The 20,067-nt window shown below is 39.3% G+C and overlaps 2 protein-coding genes and 1 pseudogene across 2 annotated transcripts; all 3 read right to left on the bottom strand.

Moving 5' to 3' along the window:
- Nucleotides 1-190: 190 nt before the first annotated feature.
- On the bottom strand, nucleotides 191-10,263 carry LOC125592038 (putative F-box protein At1g12855). The gene is made up of 3 exons (XM_048767036.1): nucleotides 10,257-10,263; nucleotides 9,899-10,164; nucleotides 191-1,162 (listed from the first exon to the last, which is right to left on the bottom strand). Exons 1-3 carry the CDS (start codon nucleotides 10,261-10,263, stop codon nucleotides 221-223), a joined length of 1,215 nt encoding a protein of 404 aa, XP_048622993.1. The 3' UTR covers nucleotides 191-220.
- A 2,572-nt stretch (nucleotides 10,264-12,835) lies between these two features.
- On the bottom strand, nucleotides 12,836-16,409 carry LOC106413616 (annotated as a pseudogene).
- Nucleotides 16,410-16,615: 206 nt separating this feature from the next.
- On the bottom strand, nucleotides 16,616-19,681 carry LOC106350133 (glutathione S-transferase T3-like). The gene is made up of 2 exons (XM_048765326.1): nucleotides 17,385-19,681; nucleotides 16,616-17,260 (listed from the first exon to the last, which is right to left on the bottom strand). The coding sequence occupies exon 1, from the start codon at nucleotides 18,772-18,774 to the stop codon at nucleotides 17,905-17,907; it is 870 nt and encodes a 289-aa protein (XP_048621283.1). The 5' UTR covers nucleotides 18,775-19,681; the 3' UTR covers nucleotides 16,616-17,260; nucleotides 17,385-17,904.
- Between the last annotated feature and the right edge of the window lie 386 nt (nucleotides 19,682-20,067).

Genomic DNA, 20,067 nt, shown 5'->3' with positions numbered 1-20,067 from the left:
TGATGATCTTTGAAACCTGAAAAGAATTCATATTCTCTGAAAATGTTTGAGTTTGGTCTTAGACTTTGATGTTTCAAATAAACACTGTAGCCTCAGTTCTAGTTAAATGCAAACATAATGGAAAATCATAAGAAACAAAGCACATAATCAATAAAACATAAAGAAATGTTATGATTCTTACATACTTCCAAATATGCTTATAATCGACCAAAAAGGCATTCTATATATTAGAGATCAGACTCTCAAAATATGGCCTACAAAATTTATGTGAATGGATATCGATTATACGTACAGATCTTGTTTGGAGATTGAGTATTACCAGATTCCCTGAACATGGATGTGAGAGCAACATCTTCTTCTTCTTCTTCCACATTGTCACCGGTAACCAAGACTCATCGCCAATCCAAGAGACTGGAGTAGAAAGATAATCAATCGTAAAAATCTTCTCCCACATGTCTTCTGATGACTTTAATCTCCAAAACTCTTTGTCTAGTAGACTGGTGGTTGTCAATATACACAAACGATTATCCAGAGTGCACATGCTACTATGATAAGGAACTGAACTAGAAGTAACTGGATGAATCTTAGGCAGCAACCGAAATTTTTCAGTATGAATATCGAAAGCTATTACGTCGATTTTGTAGTTGTTATTTAATTCCGTGAACCAATAAACTGACCCGTTGGCAGATTCGGGCACACCATGAATGCGGTAACTTGGAGTGCAAGTCAAGTATCTCCAAGCGTTTGTCCTAAAATCGAAAACCTCACACGTGGTGACTCCCTTGTTTGGAGGGAATGGAAAAGAATTATACAACCACTCTAATTTGTAATCAACGGCCTTCACGAATGCTGCAGCAGTGATTAGTTTCGCTGGAAGGTTTGTGGGATTCAAAATCTGAAACCTAGATAGAGGAACATATCTGAACCAACGAGTAGCTGGATTAACTACATAACTAGATTTTGAGGACTGTACGCAGAAAAGACCGTCACAGCTTCTAGAATAGTGGATCCATCCAAGGAGCCCTAGAGGGAAACTGAGTTGAGTGTTAGATAGAGGACGAGTACCATCTAAGCAAAATGGCTGAAACTCAATCTCTGTCTTGGTGATTGGGCCGGAGAACAGCATGTGACTAGGATGATTTGTTGAGATGAAGAGATCAAGCTATATGAAAGAAGGATATCAAAGGCACCAGACTTGAGAAGTTAAGGCACCAGACTTGAGAAGTTAAGTACCAGACTTGAGACTGTAGCTACAGTACTCGGCCAGAAAGGAAGAAGCCCATGACAGCCTGTCTCAAACTCTTAAAACCCTTGTATCTTCTCTATATAAACTTGATAATCTCTTCATTAAGATAAGGGCAATATAATAAAAAGTCTCTGGTCATTTTTGAATTCTCTCTCTCTAGCCTTTAATCTCATTTCCAAATCTCATTAATCTCTAATCTCTAATCTCTTTAATAATCCTCTCAAATCTCTTTCTAATCTCATTTATTATTCAAGATGTCTAGAAATCTTATGGTATCAGAGCCAGGTTGAATGTTCTTGAGTTCTTGAGTGTTCTTGAGATTATCCAAGGCTAGATCTTTGAAAATCTCAAGAAAGTTTCTATTGGTGTTTTTACTGAAGAACTAGCCTAAAGCTGGTTTCTTTTGTGGTTTGGAGAGCTCAGATCCGTGTTCAAGCTTAAAGGTCAAGTCTTTGAAGTGTATTGGTGCTTTTGTGTACTAAAGGAGAGGTCTTTGAGGTGTTCTTAAGGATCTAAGTGAAAAAGTTCAAGTCTTTTCAAGCTAGTGGGTTACTAGAGTCAAGATTGAAGCTTTTTGAAAGATGGAAGATAGTGGTGGAGTCTACATGAAGATTGCTACCAAGTTCAAGGGAAACAACTACCTTGTGTGGTCTAGGATGGCCAGGAATGCTATTGGAGGCAAGGGATTGCTCAAACATCTCACATCCAGTGTGATTCCAAAGCAAGAGATCAAAGAAAAGGAGGAAGAAGAGGACGAAAGTGAGACTGCCTATGATAAATGGCAACAAGCTGATTGTATGGTGATTAATGCTCTTCTTGCCTCCTTGGATCAGAACTTGATGGATGCTTATAGCTACTGTGATACAGCTAAAGAACTTTGGGATACATTGAAGCAAATCTATGGAAACACCTCAAATCTCAATAGGGTCTTTGAAGTGAAGCAAGCTCTCAATAGTCTAGTACAAGAGGATATGGACTTTGAGAAGCATTTGGGCAAGTACAGAGCACTGTGGTCTGAACTAGAGATGTTGAGGCCAAATACCATTGATCTAATGGAGCTTAACAAGAGAAGGGAGCAGGATAAAGTCTTTGGACTGCTTCTCACTTTGAATCCAGCTTATGGAGGGTTCATTCAGCACATGTTGAGAGATGAGACTCTACCTAACCTTGAAGAGGTGTGTGCTAGGATCCAAAAGGAATATGGGAACATGGAGCTGTTTAACAAGAAGGGAAAGGAGCTAGCTTTGGCAAATCAAGCAGCGCAAGCTCAAGGAGATCAGGGAGAACTTGCACAAGCTAACAAGGCCATCCATGGCAAGTATGAGAAGTTTGGTGGGAGTTGTGATCACTGCAAGAAGCAAGGCCACAAGAAGAGCCAATGCTAGATCCTACATCCTCATTTGAAGCCAGCCAAGTTCAAAGAGGCCAAAGCTCACATGGTGGAGAGTAGTGGTGGTGGTGCAAGCAAGGAACAGGCTGGAGAGATGGATAATGGGAAGTCTTTGGTGGCTTATACTGGTGGTTCTAGTTGAAGAGGCAGCACTATTGGTGATGAATACTTGAAGAGATCAGACTTGGATGTTCTCATCAAGCTCTTCAAGGAACATGGTAACACCCTTGCATACTCTCATGGAGCTCCTATGATTGCTAGAACTGATAGGTTACTAGAGGACTCATTTGACATGTATAATCATCTTAGAAAGGGTATCTTTGATAGGATTGATCATGCATATGATTCTGCTCATGCATATAAGCCCTCTAGTATACTAGCGCATCTAGCTAACTCCACATCTAGGTCATATAAGCCTCTCATTGTTGATTCTGGTGCATCTCATCACATGATAAGTGACACTAGATTGATTAACAACATTGAACCTGCTCATGGTAATGTGATGATAGCCAATGGTGCTAAAATTCCTATTAAAGGAATAGGAGAGCTCAAGCTATTTGATAAAGATTCCAAAGCGCTTTATATGCCTGATTTTACTTCTAATCTTCTTTCAGTTAAGAAGTGTGCTACTGATCTGAATTGTAATGTCATTTTCAGCCCTAACAGTGTAAGATTTCAGGATATTGAAAGCCATAAGGTGCTTGGAAGTGGAGTTACCAAGGGAGATCTTTATGTGCTAGAGAATTTGAGTTTCTCTGCTCCTAGTTCAAAATTTAGTTGTTCCTTTTCTTCTGCTTCTACCAGTCTAAGCAAGAATGCATTGTGGCATGCTAGACTAGGACACCCTCATAATAAAGCTTTAAAACTGATGTTGCCAGGTGTTTCTTTTGAGAATAATGATTGTGAAGCTTGTATCTTAGGCAAGCATTGTAAAACTGTTTTTCCAAACTCTTCTACTATTTATGAAAATTGCTTTGATCTTGTTCACTCGGATGTTTGGACAGCTCCCTGCTTATCTAGGGAAAATCAGAAGTATTATGTCACTTTCATTGATGAAAAATCCAAATACACCTGGTTAACTTTAATTCCAACCAAAGATAGGGTGCTTGATGCATTTAGAAATTTTCAAACTTATGTGATTAACCAATATCATGCCAAGATTAAAGTTTTCAGGTCTGATAATGGAGGAGAGTACATAAGCAATGCATTCAAGCAACACCTATCTGACAGTGGGATTCTTCACCAAACTAGCTGTCCATATACTCCTCAACAAAACGGTGTGGCTGAGAGGAAGAACATACATTTGATGGAGGTCGCCAGGTCCTTGATGTTTCAAGCCAATGTCCCAAAGAGATTCTGGAGTGATGCTGTCGTGACTGCTTGCTACTTGATCAACAGGACACCTACTCTTGTGCTACAAGGGAAGTCGCCATTTGAGGTGCTCAATAAGTACAAGCCAGTTCTCTCACATCTCAAGGTCTTTGGGTGCTTATGCTATGTAATGGTTCCTGGTGAGTTGAGAAACAAGCTAGAAGCAAGGAGCTCCAAGGCTATGTTTATTGGATACTCTACCAGCCAGAAAGGGTACAAGTGCTATGATGAAGACACTAGGAGAGTGAGGATCTCTAGAGAAGTGAAGTTTGTGGAGGAAAGAGGGTATTTTGAAGAGAAGAACCAAGAAGATCTGAAAGATTTGGCTTCAGATAGAGCAACAGTCTTGAGAACTATACTGGAGAATCTTGGTGTCAATGTGAACCAAGGAGGTGGTAGTGCACCAAGGGATGCGCCTACTACAACAACAAATGGAGGTCAAGAGAGTGCACCAGTGAGTGCACCAGTTACTGATGGAGTTCATGTTCCTACTCTTGATCATGAGGGGGGGAATGAATCAAAGACTCTTAACCAAGGGATGGGAGAGAGTAGTTCAAGTGGTCAAGAGAGTTCTAGTTCTCATGATCAAAGTGGTGATCAAGGGGTGGAGCCTATGAATCATCAAGGAGGAGCTGAGGCTAGTGGAGATGATGCGCAAGAAGAGGACAATGTGGAAGAGCCAGAACCTGTACAAGGTCCCATGTTGAGGAGGAGCACACGGAATAGGAAGCCTTCCAAATGGGTAAACACGAGAGTGTACTACAATGCCCAGGCTGTGGAACATCCTTCTCAAGCTGTGTGTTCTTTTGCTCAATATCCAGAAGAGCATTGTGCATTTCAAGTGAGCTTGGATCAGAGTCATGTTCCAAGAAGCTATGAAGAGGCAATGCTGATACAAGAGTGGAGAGATTCAGTTAAGGCTGAAAGTGATGCTATGATCAAGAATGAGACATGGTATGAGAGTGCATTGCCAAAAGGGAAGAGAGCTGTTTCTAGTAGATGGATCTTCACCATCAAGTATCTTCCAAATGGAGAGATAGATAGGCGCAAGACAAGGCTTGTTGCAAGAGGTTTCACTCAAATATATGGAGAGGACTACATTGATACATTTGCTCCAGTTGCTAAGCTCCATACTATCAGGATTGTACTCTCTTTGGCTGTGAATCTCGAGTGGGATCTTTGGCAAATGGATGTGAAGAATGTCTTTCTTCAAGGAGAGCTAGAAGATGAGGTTTACATGCATCCACCACCTGGTCTTGGGCATCTGGTGAAGAAAGGGAATGTATTGAGACTAAAGAAAGCTATATATGGTCTCAAGCAATCTCCTAGAGCTTGGTACCACAAGCTGAGCACTACTTTGAATGGAAAAGGATTCCACAAGAGTGAGCTTGATCATACTCTCTTCACTCTCACTTCTCCCTTGGGTATTGTTGTTCTTCTCGTGTATGTTGATGATATCATCATCACTGGTAGTGATAAGGATGGTATCAAGGCTACCAAGGAGTTTCTCAAATCTGTTTTTGAGATTAAAGACTTGGGAGAGATGAAATACTTTCTTGGCATTGAGTTGTGTAGAGCCAAGGAAGGTTTGTTCATCTCTCAAAGGAAGTATACACTTGATCTCTTGAAAGATGCATGTGCTTATGGAGGAAAGACAGCCAAGATGCCCATGGAAGATGGGTACAAGGCGCCACGTGAGGGGGAGCTTGAAGATAGCAAGCCTTTTCATGATCCAAAGCTTTATAGAAAGCTAGTGGGTAAGCTCATCTACTTGACCATCACTAGACCTGATATTTGCTTTGCTGTGAATCAGGTGAGCCAGCATATGCAAGCTCCAAGGGAGCATCACTGGCACATGGTGGAGAGAGTGCTCTTGTACCTGAATGGAACACAAGATCTTGGAGTGTGGATGGGCTGCAACAGAAGCACTGAAGTGGTGGGCTACTGTGATGCAGATTGGGCAGGAGATAGGACTGATAGGAGATCAACTACTGGCTACTGCACATTCATTGGTGGTAACTTGGTTACTTGGAAGAGTAAGAAGCAGAAGGTGGTTTCATGTTCTAGTGCAGAAGCTGAGTATAGAGCCATGCTGAAGCTTACCAACGAGTTGGTGTGGATCAAAGGGATCCTGAAGCACTTGGAGATTGATCAAGCTACACCAATGACCATGCATTGTGACAACCAAGCAGCAATCCACATAGCCTAAAATTCTATGGTTCCAATGATACTAACAATTTGTGTGATATTTCAACCATTGTAAATGTTATGTTAGACCATATGTCCAAGCGATCTCCATTTTTCATTTTGCAAACCACATAACTCAAATATGCAACATCAAACAAGAACATGCATACTTAAATAATATGGTCACATAATTACTAAATAGATTACGTAAACTGATAACCATTTTCACTACAAAACATATCCTTCCATCAAATATACATATACTTGACAGAAAAACATCCTTTATAACTACTGATGGTATATCATACAACAAAAGGGACATAGCCTGTCACATAGCACAACAAAAGTCTATACACCGCTATATCACAACAAAAAGTTAGTACCCAAACTTACCCGGTCCTAAGCGTCTAAGGACACCATATATAAAGTAACATAGCGCAGTTGGGGCAGCGCCCCCACTCCGTCGATCCACCAGCAGGTCGTGCACATGGTAGGTAGGGTATCTCGAGCAACTCCACATATCTCGGACAAACAGCAGTCAAATGCCCCATCGCTCCGCAAACAAAACACCTCGGGTATAGATCAGATCCTCCAAGATAAGTCGTAGTATGATATGGGTATCCATGAGGATCCACATATCCATCTTCGACACCAGTGAACAGCTCGCTACCTTGTCCATAAGGGAAGGACTGAGTAGCGTAAGGATCTCCAAAATAAGTCGATCCTCCGGGAGCATAAGCTGGAAAACTCGATGGTCCTCCGGTCTCGCAAGTAGTCTGGGGTAATGGTAACTCTGTCGTGGCTGTCTCCATATATGGAAAGCTGGAAGGCTCTCCAATATCATATATGATCTCCGGGAATGGTAACTCCATCGTAGCGTCCTCCGCATATAGAAAGCTGGAAGGCTCTCTGGTCTCAAAGATAGGCTGATAGTGGGGTAACTCGATCGGCTGAGTAAAAGGGTCATCGGTAATCATCATTTCTGCGTCGTCCTCACTGTCTCCAATAGACTCCATAGGCTGATAAAAGAGTGTCAGCCATCCTGTCTCAAGCTCGTACTGCTCATCAGTCATCGGCATATAAGCGGGATCGGGTAATCCCGGTGACATAGGGAAGATGGGTAGCTCAAATGCCTCTAAAGGTGGGGACCAAGATGGCATCTCTATCTCTGGCGTCGGAGGAGAAGGACCATGATCCTCAGCAGGGTCATAGCTTGGTGTCTCTCCTGTAGTGTCCGTAGACCAAATAGTGATAGGGCTCAGTGGCGCTACTGAAGGTATCTCCAGAACATCATCATCTGACTCGGTGTCATCATCTGAAATGATAATAATAGGTTCTGGAACCGCCACATCGTCTGACTCATCATCAGAAATGATGATAGGTGTCGGGATCATCTCGGGCACGACCTGATCAAAATCATGGGGCGCGGACAGGTCTGCCAATGTAGGACTAGGCAAAACGTCTAAATCCTCCATAACTTCAAATATCCACCCTACCACTCCAGTGCAACAACCTGTGGAATCAAAGTTACAAAAATATATATGGGTTAGACGAAATTCTAATAATATAATCTAACAAACCCCTTCCCAACGATTGGACACGACCGGATTTCCTAGAGAGTGCATTGGCGACTCCTTTTGACTCGAAAATTATTGAAAACGTTTGAAAACACGGGAACCAGTGAGCATAATCGTAACCATGCTCTGATACCACCTCTGCAATCTCTAAGCAGAAGCTCTGATACCACCTCTGTAACACCCCCGAACCGTCCTAGGCATATGTCAACCCACCGGCCAACAATCAAACAAGAACATGACCGACGGACGACCCACACCAAGGGTTGGAGATGAAAGGCCAACCGGCCAGCCAACAATCAAACAAGAACATGACTGACCGTCCAACCCAACACCATGGTCCGAAAGCGCTACGTGACGGGTTAGGGACGATCCGGCCAGAGTCATAAAATTTACTCTACGACCTAAACCATTTCGTCCAAGCCTTTCCTTTGGTGATCAAGTAGAGGTGCTCCTCAGATTAGTTCAGATCAGTCAAAGCTTTGAAGCCGATACGCTACCCGGAAGTCCGAATATCGACCAGAAGCTAAGGGAGGTTCTGTCCAAGTTCTGATCAGTCCAGTCCAGCCCGTCCAAGATGTCAGCATTGGGTTTTGGCTAAGCTCTATCTCCGACCAACAAGCTGCTAGAACACTGTGAGTTGGTTTGTTTGAGTTCCACTTGGAACTTAGAGAAGATCGAGTATTCATATAGAGTAGAATGCTCACACTGTTGCTTGGTAGTCCTTAGGGTTATTTATTAAACCGGACTCAGTTTAACACGGGCTATGCTGAGATGAAATGGAATTAAGACTGAGATAATAACCTGACCAGGACTAGGATGATCTATTATAGTTGAACTAAGATTGAGATGAGATGCATGTCTTGATTATTTACTACTTGGTTGATTAGTTATGGATTAGACATGCCTTAGTGATAATTGCTTGGTAGTGATTATTGTTTGTGCAGGGATTGTGGTAATGTTGTTGTCTAGGGGATCTTTGGCCATATAGGCCGATCTCCTAGTTGTGATGTTGATACTACGGGTCTTATGCCATATAGGCTGGACTACGAGTATTGGTTGATTTTGTCGTAGACTCCTATATATTGTTTAGTTTTGGGTTGGAGTCTTGTCCCTTAGGTCTTTCCTAGGGATAATTGTGTCGAGTGTGTGTTGCCGATAGCAGGTGCGAAACCCGCCCATGCTAGGCATGTTGAGGGGTGATTAGTGTTTCCTCACCCTCGTACCCAGCGGGTTCAAGGAAACCCCTTATTCGCTGGATCGGGAAGACTCAGATAGACGGGATCATGGCCTATGGCTGAGTGATTACACGACGGTGTAACGTGGCAGTGACCCGAAGGACTGTGGGCTGTCGCGCGGTGACCCGAAGGACTGTGGGCCGCGGTCGGTTGAAAGTTCCTTCTTCTGGCTCTTCCATGAGAGAACCAAGCACATTGAAGTAGATTGCCACAAGGTGAGGCAAATGATTGGTCTTGGAGTGATTCTACCGTGCTACACCAAGAGTGAAGATCAGTTGGCTGATGTGTTCACTAAGGCTGCGCGGAAAAAGACTATGGAGTCCATCCATATCAGGTTGGGACTCATAGATCTTGGCAAGAGAAACTAGTACCCCTTGCCATGAGGTCTTTACTCTTTTTCCCTCATCAAAGTTTTGTCCCAATGGATTTTTCTTTGGTGAAGTTTTTTTAATGAGGGAGATCTCATGGCTTCCAAGCTTGACTTGTTCCACATGGTCAAGCTTGAGGGGGAGTGTTGAGATGAAGAGATCAAGCTATATGAAAGAAGGATATCAAAGGCACCAGACTTGAGAAGTTAGACACCAGACTTGAGAAGTTAAGTACCAGACTTGAGACTGTAGCTACAGTACTCGGCCAGAAAGGAAGAAGCCCATGACAGCCTGTCTCAAGCTCTTAAAACCCTTGTATCTTCTCTATATAAACTTGATAATCTCTTCATTAAGATAAGGGCAATATAATAAAAAGTCTCTGGTCATTTTTGAATTCTCTCTCTAGCCTTTAATCTCATTTCCAAATCTCATTAATCTCTAATCTCTAATCTCTTTAATAATCCTCTCAAATCTCTTTCTAATCTCATTTATTATTCAAGATGTCTAGAAATCTTATGATTCACTAGGTATGAACGGGCCATCTTCAAGTGTTTTTCTGCGAAACTATGAGACGTGATCGTCAAGCTCCATTGGTTTGAGAGAGACTTGAATCGGATTAGGGTTTTCACGGGAAGTCTTATGAAGATTTCCTCCACGACGTCGTTTGGTAGTGATGACGGGGCTGTAACTCGCTTCTCGTTCACTTCTATTTCTTCATGCATGCAATCCCTTCCGTCGCTGACCTCTTCTTCTCTGCTATGAATGAATTGCATCTCTTTTTTTATGATATCTTACGCCACAAAATAACAAAGTGTAACAAGTTACGCGACACATATATATAAGAAAAGGCACTAGGGTTATTTGGTAGTTATCGTTAAGTACTTAACATTCATGATCAGGAGGAATAATAAACGTATCCCCTATAATTGATTTTGTCACATGTCTTCTTTACAATCGTTTTCACAAAAACAATATGACATAACTATTAAAATTGATGACATGACTTATATCTTAATATGACATAGACAATTACATTTAATGTTAATTTATAGTTTTGGTAAATTTTTAAAATATGTTAATAACTCATATATTACATTTAATGTTGATTTAAATTTTTAGAATTTTTTTTAGAATATGGTAATAACTCATAAATCACCATTAAAATAAATATATTCAAATATGGTATTACAAATTTCGAAATATCATTTAATTATATATTTTTAAATTATACAATTTTATTACTAAAATTTTCAAAAATGCATACAATTTTTTTAGAAAATTATAAAAATTTAATTATAATATCATTATTTTCTTATATTTCTAAATTTTTTATAAATATTTTTTTAATTTAATTTTTTGATAAGTATGCAATTTTTTACAAATTTATTAATATATTTAATTAAAATAAATAGATAGAAAAAGCTATCTAAGATTATAATTTTAAATATATACATGCATATTCTTAAATATAATTTAAAATAAACAAAATTATTTTTATCTTCATTTTTATGTTTAATTAAATCAAATTTATATTAAAATATTGACAAGTAAAAGAAAATATACAATATTAATAAAATTTTATTTTTAAACATAATTTATATTTATCTTTAAAAAAATATTTTAATTGTTTTTTACTGCACATGGTGTAGGAAAACACCTAGTTATCTTTAATTGCAACAAACATGATAAAATCAATATAATTTAAAATATTATCATTAGATGTTTCCAGTACTAAATAGAATAATATTAGCATTTTATTTTGCGTCTAGCATGCTAATCACTAGGTATACTATGTTTTGTTTTTCTAATCAGTAATGCCAAGAAGGTCATCGCAACATGTTGCCAGGCCAGACCAAAGCAGTGCATGTTACACTGGTGTGATTAGATCTAAGCCTTTTCTAGTCAACAACTTTCTTACTTAGTTTTATCCATTTTAATCATGCATGCATGTATTTCAGATTAGAATTGTTTAATTATAGCTTTGAGTAATATATGTTTATGTACATAACTTGTAAACTTGATGGTCTTTGAAAACTGAAAAGAATTCATATTCTTTGAAAATGTTTGAGCTTGGTCTTAGACTTTGATGTTTCGAATAAACACTGTAGCCTCAGTTCTAGTTAAATGCAAACATAATGGAAAATCATAAGAAACAAAACACATAATCAATAAAACATAAAGAAATGTTATATGATTCTTACATACTTCCAAATATGCTTATAATCGACCAAAGGCATTCTATATATTAGAGATCAGACTCTCAAAATATGGCGTACAAAATTTATGTGAATGGATATCAATTATACGTAGGGATGTTACCTACAGGGTTAGGGCTCGGCCCTCTTTTATTTATTATAAGCCCAGCCCTATTTTAACCCAACCTCATTTTGACCCTATTATAATCAAGGGTTAGGGTTGGTACCAGGGTTAACTCATTTAATTGAAAAAAATATTTCATTTATTTTTGTTCTTAAATTTTAAAGATAAAACTAGAAAAATTAAGATATCATATGATTCTTTCCTCCAATTTGTTGAGCATCAAAATCAAAAGTTTTCCTCCCAAAATCGCAAAATCGAGTTTTTGCTCCACAACTAAGAATAAAATTTTTCCGTCAAAAAAAAATTTGTGTTTTTTTCCGCCAAAACCTAATTTGAGTTTTTCCACCAAAACCACAAAATCAAGTTTTCCCGCCAAAACCGCAAAATCGAGTTTTCCCGCAAAAACCGCAAAATCGAGTTTTCCTGTCAAAACCGGCAAATCAAGTTTTCCCGCCAAAACTGTAAAATCGCGTTTTCCCGCCAAAACAGCAAAATCAAGTTTTCCGCCGAAACCGGCAAATCGGGTTTTCCCGCAGAAACCGCAAAATCGAGTTTTCCCGCCAAAACCACAAAAACGAGTTTTTCCGCCGAAACCGGCAAATCGAGTTTTTCCGCCGAAACCGGCGAATCGAGTTTTTCCGCCGAAACCGGCAAATCGAGTTTTCCCGCCGAAAACTACAAAATCGTGTTTTCCCGCCGAAACAGCAAAAACGAGTTTTCCGCCGAAACCGACAAATCAGGTTTTTCCGCCAAAACTGCAAAATCGAGTTTTTCCGCTGAAACCGCAAAATCGAGTTTTTCCGCCAAAACTAAAACCGCAATATCGAGTTTTCCCTACAAAACCGGCAAATCGAGTTTTCCCGCCAAAACCGTGAAATTGAGTTTTACGGGTTTTCCAGAAAAACTTAATTTAATTTTACGTTTTCACGGGAAAATTCGATTTTGAGGTTTTGGTGAAAAACTCGATTTTGATTTTTTGGCGGGAAAACTCGATTTCGAAGTTTTGACGAAAAACTCGATTTTGCGTTTTTGGAAGGAAAACTCGATTTTGTTGTTTTAGTTGAAAACTCGATTTTGCGGTTTCGACGGAAAATTTCGTTGTTCAGTTTTTGGCGAGAAAACTCTACTTTAAGTTTTTTTTGATGAAAAACATTATTAAATATTGTATAATAGTTGTGTGAATCAAAATAAAAGGGTTAGAATTTAAACCCTGGTCCTATTAGGGCCAACCCTATTTAAACCCTGTTTAAAAAATGAGGGTTAGGGTTACAAATGGGTTTGCAGGGTTAGGGCTAACCCTGTCAGATTGAGCCCATATTAACATCCCTAATTATACGTACAGATCTTGTTTGGAGATTGAGTATTACCAGATTCCCTGAACATGGATGTGAGAGCAATATCTTCTTGTTTTTCTTGCACATTGTCACCGGTCTCCACCAAGACTCATCGCCAATCCAAGAGAGTGGAGTAGAAAGATAATCAATCGTAAAAATCTTCTCCCACATGTCTTCTGATGACTTTAATCTCCAAAACTCTTTGTCTAGTAGACTGGTGGTTGTCAATATACACAAACGATCATCCAGAGTGCACATGCTATTAAGACAATGAACTGAACTAGAAGTAACTGGATGAATCTTAGGCAGCAACCGAAATTTTTCAGTATGGATATCGAAAGCTATTACGTCCATTTTGTAGTTGTTATTTAGTTCCGTGAACCAATAAACTGACCCGTTGGCAGACTCTGGGTCACCATAAATGCAGCCATAAATGCGGTAACTTGGCGTACAAGTCAAGTATCTCCAAGCGTTTGCCCTAAAATCGAAAACCTCACAAGTGGTGACTCCCTTGTTTGGAGGGAATGGAAAAGAATTATACAACCACACTAATTTGTAATCAGCGGCCTTCACGAATGCTGCAGCAGTGATTAGGTTCGCCGGAAGGTAGGTGGGATTCAAAATCTGATACCCAGACAGAGGAAGATATCTGAACCAACGAGTAGCTGGATTAACTACACAAATAGATTTTGAGGACTGTATATGCAGAAAAGACCGTCACAGCTTCTAGAATAGTGGATCCATCCAAGGAACCTAGGGAAACTGAGTTGAGTGTTGGATAGAGGACGAGTACCATCTAAGCAAAATGGCTGAAACTCAATCTCTGTGGTGGTGATTGGGCTGGGGAAAAGCATGAGACTAGGATGATTCACTTGGTATGAACTGGCCATCTTCAAGTGTTTTTCTGCGAAACTGTGAGACGTGATCGTCAAGCTCCATTGTTTTGAGAGAGACTTGAATCGGATTAGGGTTTTCACGGGAAGTCTTATGAAGATTTCTTCCACGACGTCGTTTGGTAGTGATGATGGGGCTGTAGCTCGCTTCTCGTTATGATGATGCATGCAATCCCTTTCACCGTTGACTTCTTCATCTCTGCTATCAATGAATTGCATATCTTCTGTATGCACACTTACGCCACAAAATCTAACAAGTGCAACAAAGTATGGGACACGTATATATAATTAAAGCCACTAGGGGTTATTTGGTAACTATAGTTAAGCCCTTAGCACTCATGGATTAGTACGAATATGAAACGTATTATCATCAATTGCAACAAACATGATATATCATATCAATTTAATTTCAAGTTTTTCTTATTGATGATGATGATGATATGTATTAGTTTCATCAATCTAATAATGGATTTCAGATTAAATAAATAAACGTAATTATCTGACACAATTAATAAACTCTAAAACAATTGATGTGAACTCTAAAACAATTTATGGTGGTAGAGATATATTTTTAATTGTCCTAAATACAAAAGAAAAACTAAAATCAGAAAAAGCAAAAATCGTTGATTTGTTAGTGTTGGCTACCCTTGTGAACAGATGCATTCCGTATAGGCTGACCAAAGATGAGAGGAAACTGAAGAAGACACAAGTGTTGACGTTGTAAACAAGCTTCAAGCTCTTATGCTTTCATCTCCTAATCGCCATAATCGTGTATTCCCAAAGGTTTTGATGTTTCTTAGATTATAAGATGTGTTTTGTTTTGTCATTTGTTTCAGGAAGCTAATTAAGGAGTTGGGGAATTTAGAAGCAAATGTAGTATGTGGAGGAAGAATGTTATGGTGGATGCAAAGGATTGTCAGAGAGATCATTGGTACTATTTTCTAGTTGATTAGTTTTTTTCATTTGTTTCTCCTGGCTTTTGGATTCAATGAAAAGCTTCATCTACCAATGTGAACAACTTGAAACATGAGATGCAAAATTTCTTCAAACACATGTGATAGATATATAAGAGCAACATTATAGGTGGTCCTTGATTTTGGGTCCTTAGGAGTTAAGGATAAAATTAAGGGTTTTTCCTTAAAAATTAGATTATTGGTGGGACTCTATAAAGTCCCTTAGTAAATTAATTTTTTTTTAATAATCAATGATTCATAAATTACATATAAATAGATATAACATTAAAATAAAATAGAAAAGATTTTCCAAAGTTGTTAAACAAATTATACAAAACATCTTAATTAAAATCATACAAACATTTTATTTAATTGATAAATAACATAGAAGCAAATAACATTATATGTTATTTGGAAAATGTCCAAATTTATCCCATATATGTTCAATCAAATCTTGTTTTAATTGTTGATGGATATGTGGATCCCGAACTTCTTTACGACGAGTAATTATATTGCCGGGTCTTGTAGCCTTTTTGACGGTATATGTGAAATCGTCATCTTGAAATTCTTCAAGAGTGTTTGAGTTTCGTTCATCTTGGACAATCATATTATGGAGTATTAGACATGCTCTCATAATATTTGATATTTTATTTTTATCCCATAAATTAGAAGGATTTCTAACAACGGCAAACCTAGCTTGCAGGACCCCAAAGGCACGCTCGACATCTTTTCGAACGGATTCTTGGCTTTGAGCAAATAAAGAATTTTGGGCACCTTGTGGCAGTCGTATAGATTGAATAAAAGTCGCCCATTTTGGATAGATACCATCAGTCAGATAGTACGCCAAATTGTATTCCCTTCCGTTGACACAGAAGTTTACTTGAGGAGCATTCCCGTTAATAATGTCATCAAAAACAGGTGATCTGTCCAGAATATTGAGATCGTTCAAAGTACCTGGAGCTCCAAAAAATGCGTGCCATATCCAGAGGTCATATGAAGCAACGGCCTCCAACACAATTGTTGGTTTTCCGGTTCCTCGTGAATACATTCCTTTCCAGGCAGTGGGGCAATTCTTCCACTCCCAATGCATACAGTCAATGCTTCCAACCATCCCGGGAAATCCCCGTTGTTCACCAACATGGAGTAGTCTCTGAAGATCCTCTGGTGTGGGACGTCTGAGGTATTCATCGCCAAACAAGTGGATTATGCCGGCGGCAAAATGGTGCAAACATTTCCGAGATGTTGTTTCACCAAGTCTTAAATATTCGTCTACGGGATCAGCTCCACCACCATACGCCAATTGACGAATTGCTGCGGTACATTTCTGGAGAGGAGAAATACCCGACCGTCCGGTTGCATCTTGTTTTGGTTGAAAATACTCAACTTCAGTAGATAGACGATGCACAATATATAAGAACAATGGCTTGTTCATTCGAAATCATCGGCGGAACAAATAGTGCGGATATGTTGGAGTGTCGCTAAAATAATCATTCCAAAGCTTGTTGTGACCATCTTCCCGGTTTCTCTCGATAAAAATCCGTTTTTTTCGCTCTTTTGGTTCGGGAATAGGATCAAGATCTTCAAATATATCATCAAATACGGTATCAAGTTCATCATCATCAGCTTGATGGTAATGATAATGGGAGGAAGAAGCCATTTCATAAAAGAGAGAAGAAGATATGAAAGAGAGAAGTTCAAGTGTTTATAAAATAAGATGTGTCTTACTTATAGTTGGTCTTTAGTTCACCTTGTGACTCTTTAATTCATCTTGTGACTCTCGTATATTTCCCGTGATACAAACAAACAATGCAAGGTACTTGTTCTGACTCTTTAATTCATCTTGTGACTCTCATATAGGGGAAGATCACGAGTCATATAGTCTTGTGACTCTCTATATGTCTTCCTTTTAGATAATAACTTTATAAATATACATAATGTGATGATGTCAAACATTCAAACATAACAAAAAAATAATTTACTTAACCATAACTATATGTCTTCCTTTTAGATAATAACTTTATAATTCATACATAATGTCGATTAAAGGAAATGATTCAGATACACATAACACAACACCATCTTCATTTACTTAACCATAAAGAGAAAGGCCATTAAAACTGTGACGACAAGCATGACCACAACAAAGTACTCAAATCCCTGCCTAACCTTCGATTGTTCCTTGCCTATATCAGACACGATTTTCTCTACTCTAGCGAGCCGCTGGTCAGTCTCATATTCACTGTAAAGTGAAAGGTTTTCTACCTTTTCCGATAGCTGAAGCACATGTCTATCTCTGGCTCTCATCTCTTCCATCACGGCGACATCCCACCATTTCCAAACATGGCACTCGCCATCGTCCACGTTCTCACATGTGTAGTATCTTCTACCTGTGGTGAGCACACACGCAGATAATGGTCACAACTTATTCAAGACTATATGAGCACACACGCAGAAAACTTATGCAAGACTACTTATCCAACTAAATAAGCACCACAGTAGCAATACTATTACTTAACCTGGATCATTCCGAGTGGTAGATGTTGCAAGGAGAGGCGTTGCACCACAATAGCAAGTCTGTGGGAACCCATACTCAACCTCTGGTTGGGGCGGATATTGAACCTGACTACGACCCTGAGACCCTAGCTCAACTTGGTCACGTCTAATGAGATCTTCTGTCTCGCTGTAGCCACCGTCGTCTGAGTTTCCAAATAGGTCGTCTGACTGGGAAGGCTGGCTGTAGGAGTAGTCAAGTCCCATCTTCAAGTCCACCTGCATAAACACATAGTAATTAGTAATTATATAAGTTGTTTGCAGTATGCTAAACACTTACGAATTCTTATTGTGGTTGCAGATGACACATAATCAAGACAAGGAAGACAAGCAACAAAAGAAATTAAAAAGACTTAGTTAATATTACGCATTTAAGCAATCAACAGCCGTAGGAACTACATTAGAGTACTTAAAACAGAGAATTTAAAAGACATAGAAGCAAATTCAACACATACTAAAACATAGATTGTATCCTAATCTTTTAGAAATACTTGGCTAAGAGCTTATTCTTCACACCTTCCTCCGGCTCAGTTAATGGTTCTTTCTTGGCGAGGAGACTGTCTAGTATGGCTAGCATTGACAGTCTCTCCTTCATAGCCAAATCCTCTTTCTTCATTTCCCATATGGTCGTATAGTCAGCAACAGACTTCCCTTGAACAGTCGACCTTTTTTGCTTAGCGGCCTTGCAACCTTCAGGCCGGACCTCCTGATCAAGGACAGTGGTGCTTGGATCTATCTCACCATCCTTCCTCTTTGAACTGGCAGTGGCTTTTGGAGTGTTAAGGCTTAGCCATTTTTGTTCAAAACGTAACACACACCAAGCATGCTCAAGGGTGAACTTGGTTTGTTGATCAGAGTAGAAGATGTCGTGAGCCTTCTTGAGAACATCAGTGTCACTCTCACCACTGCCTATTTGTCTCTCTGCTGCTGAGTATGCCCCACAGAACTTGGTAACCTGGTCGTTTATTCTGTGCCACCTCTTCTTACAAGTAAGATCCCCTCTCCTTTCACCATCCTCTTGACCATGTGGACTCTCTGTAAAATACTCTCCAACCCGCTTCCAGAACTTCCCCAACTTCTGGTCATTTCCAACTATGGCATCCTTCGAAGTGTTAAGCCAAGCAGAGATAAGTACCTCATCATCAGCTGGGCTCCATTTGCGTCTAACATGACGCTCTACTGGCGTGTGTTCAGCTTGTTGTGAACTGAAGGGAGGCATCTCAGATTCTCCATAGTTAACACTTGAATGAAAACTTTGATAAGGAAAGTTTTCATTCAGACCACTACCATCTTGACTGTTAAGCAGTCCTACGTAACTAGAGGACGGGGTTTGATAGTTTCGTGGATCCATACGAGTTATAACAGATAAAGATTTGAGAGAGAGTTGTAGAATATGAGATGATAGAAGAGAGAAAGAAGTGTGTAAATTTAAAGGGAATGAGATGGGAGTTAGCAGGTGAAGAGTATTAAGTTTTCCTCATAAAGACTAACCATAAACAAGATATGTCTAATCTGAAGTTATTAACCTATCTACGCTATCAACTCAGGACGACAGTGCCTCATTGCAATCCAGCTAATATAGGTAACATTAACAACATAAACGATTTCCCTCATTGCAATCTATTGAAGAAGTAAACCACAATTCTAATTCTAATTTGTTAAAAAAACTTCACATTTTAACAGACATTTTGCAACCATGAAACAACCATAGAATCTATAGCCGACCATACAACCAAACATAAATCATACATTTTGCAAGCATGTAACATAAAGAACCATAGAATCTTGTGAATCTATACGTTTTTTATATATCTATACCAAACCTGGAGCCGACCATACAACCAAACAAAAATCATACATTTTGCAAGCATTTAACATAAAGAACCATAGAATCTATAGAATCTATACGTTTTTGCAAGCATAAAGAACTGGAGCCGACCATACAACCAAACATAAATCATAAATCACAAGACTGGAGCCGACCATACAACCATCATAAATCTACACAAGACTGGAGCCGACCATACAACCAAACATAAATCATACATTTTGCAAGCATGTAACATAAAGAACCATAGAATCTATAGAATCTATACGTTTTTTGCATGCATAAAGAACCATAGAATCATATAATCTATACGTTTTTTATATATCTATACCAAACCACCACTTCAATCACAAGAACCGACCATAGAAGCTATATCACAAGAGACGACAAAATCAAATCAAACATAATTTCAAATCCTACTCGGTTTCAAATCAACCAGTGAATCTACACAGTCCTACTCGGTTTTAAAGACATACCTTATTGGGTCGATTCTGCAACGATGTCGAAAGGACTGAAGTCGCCAATGAATCTCCCACGCGGAAGCGAACCGAGGCAGGTGGAGTTAGCCAACGGTATTGATGTGAGCGATTCTCGGTTTGATTTTACTTCGCTTTTGGAGCTCGCGGTGTCGCCATCGGAGATTGAAGAAGACGACTGATTTGCGAGAAGAATGAAGAATCAAGCCGACTAGGGCACCCCTTCAATCTCGAATACATCCTCCACTCCTACGCTGCCACGTAGCTCACGGGACGCGTCCAAAAATCCCTTAGCTTAGGGCCGAACCCATCAAAATCTTTTCTTTTTTATTTATTTTTC

Source organism: Brassica napus, chromosome C8, assembly GCF_020379485.1.
Source record: "Brassica napus cultivar Da-Ae chromosome C8, Da-Ae, whole genome shotgun sequence".
Lineage (NCBI taxonomy): Eukaryota > Viridiplantae > Streptophyta > Magnoliopsida > Brassicales > Brassicaceae > Brassica > Brassica napus.
This window is presented reverse-complemented; position numbering and strand designations above follow the sequence as displayed.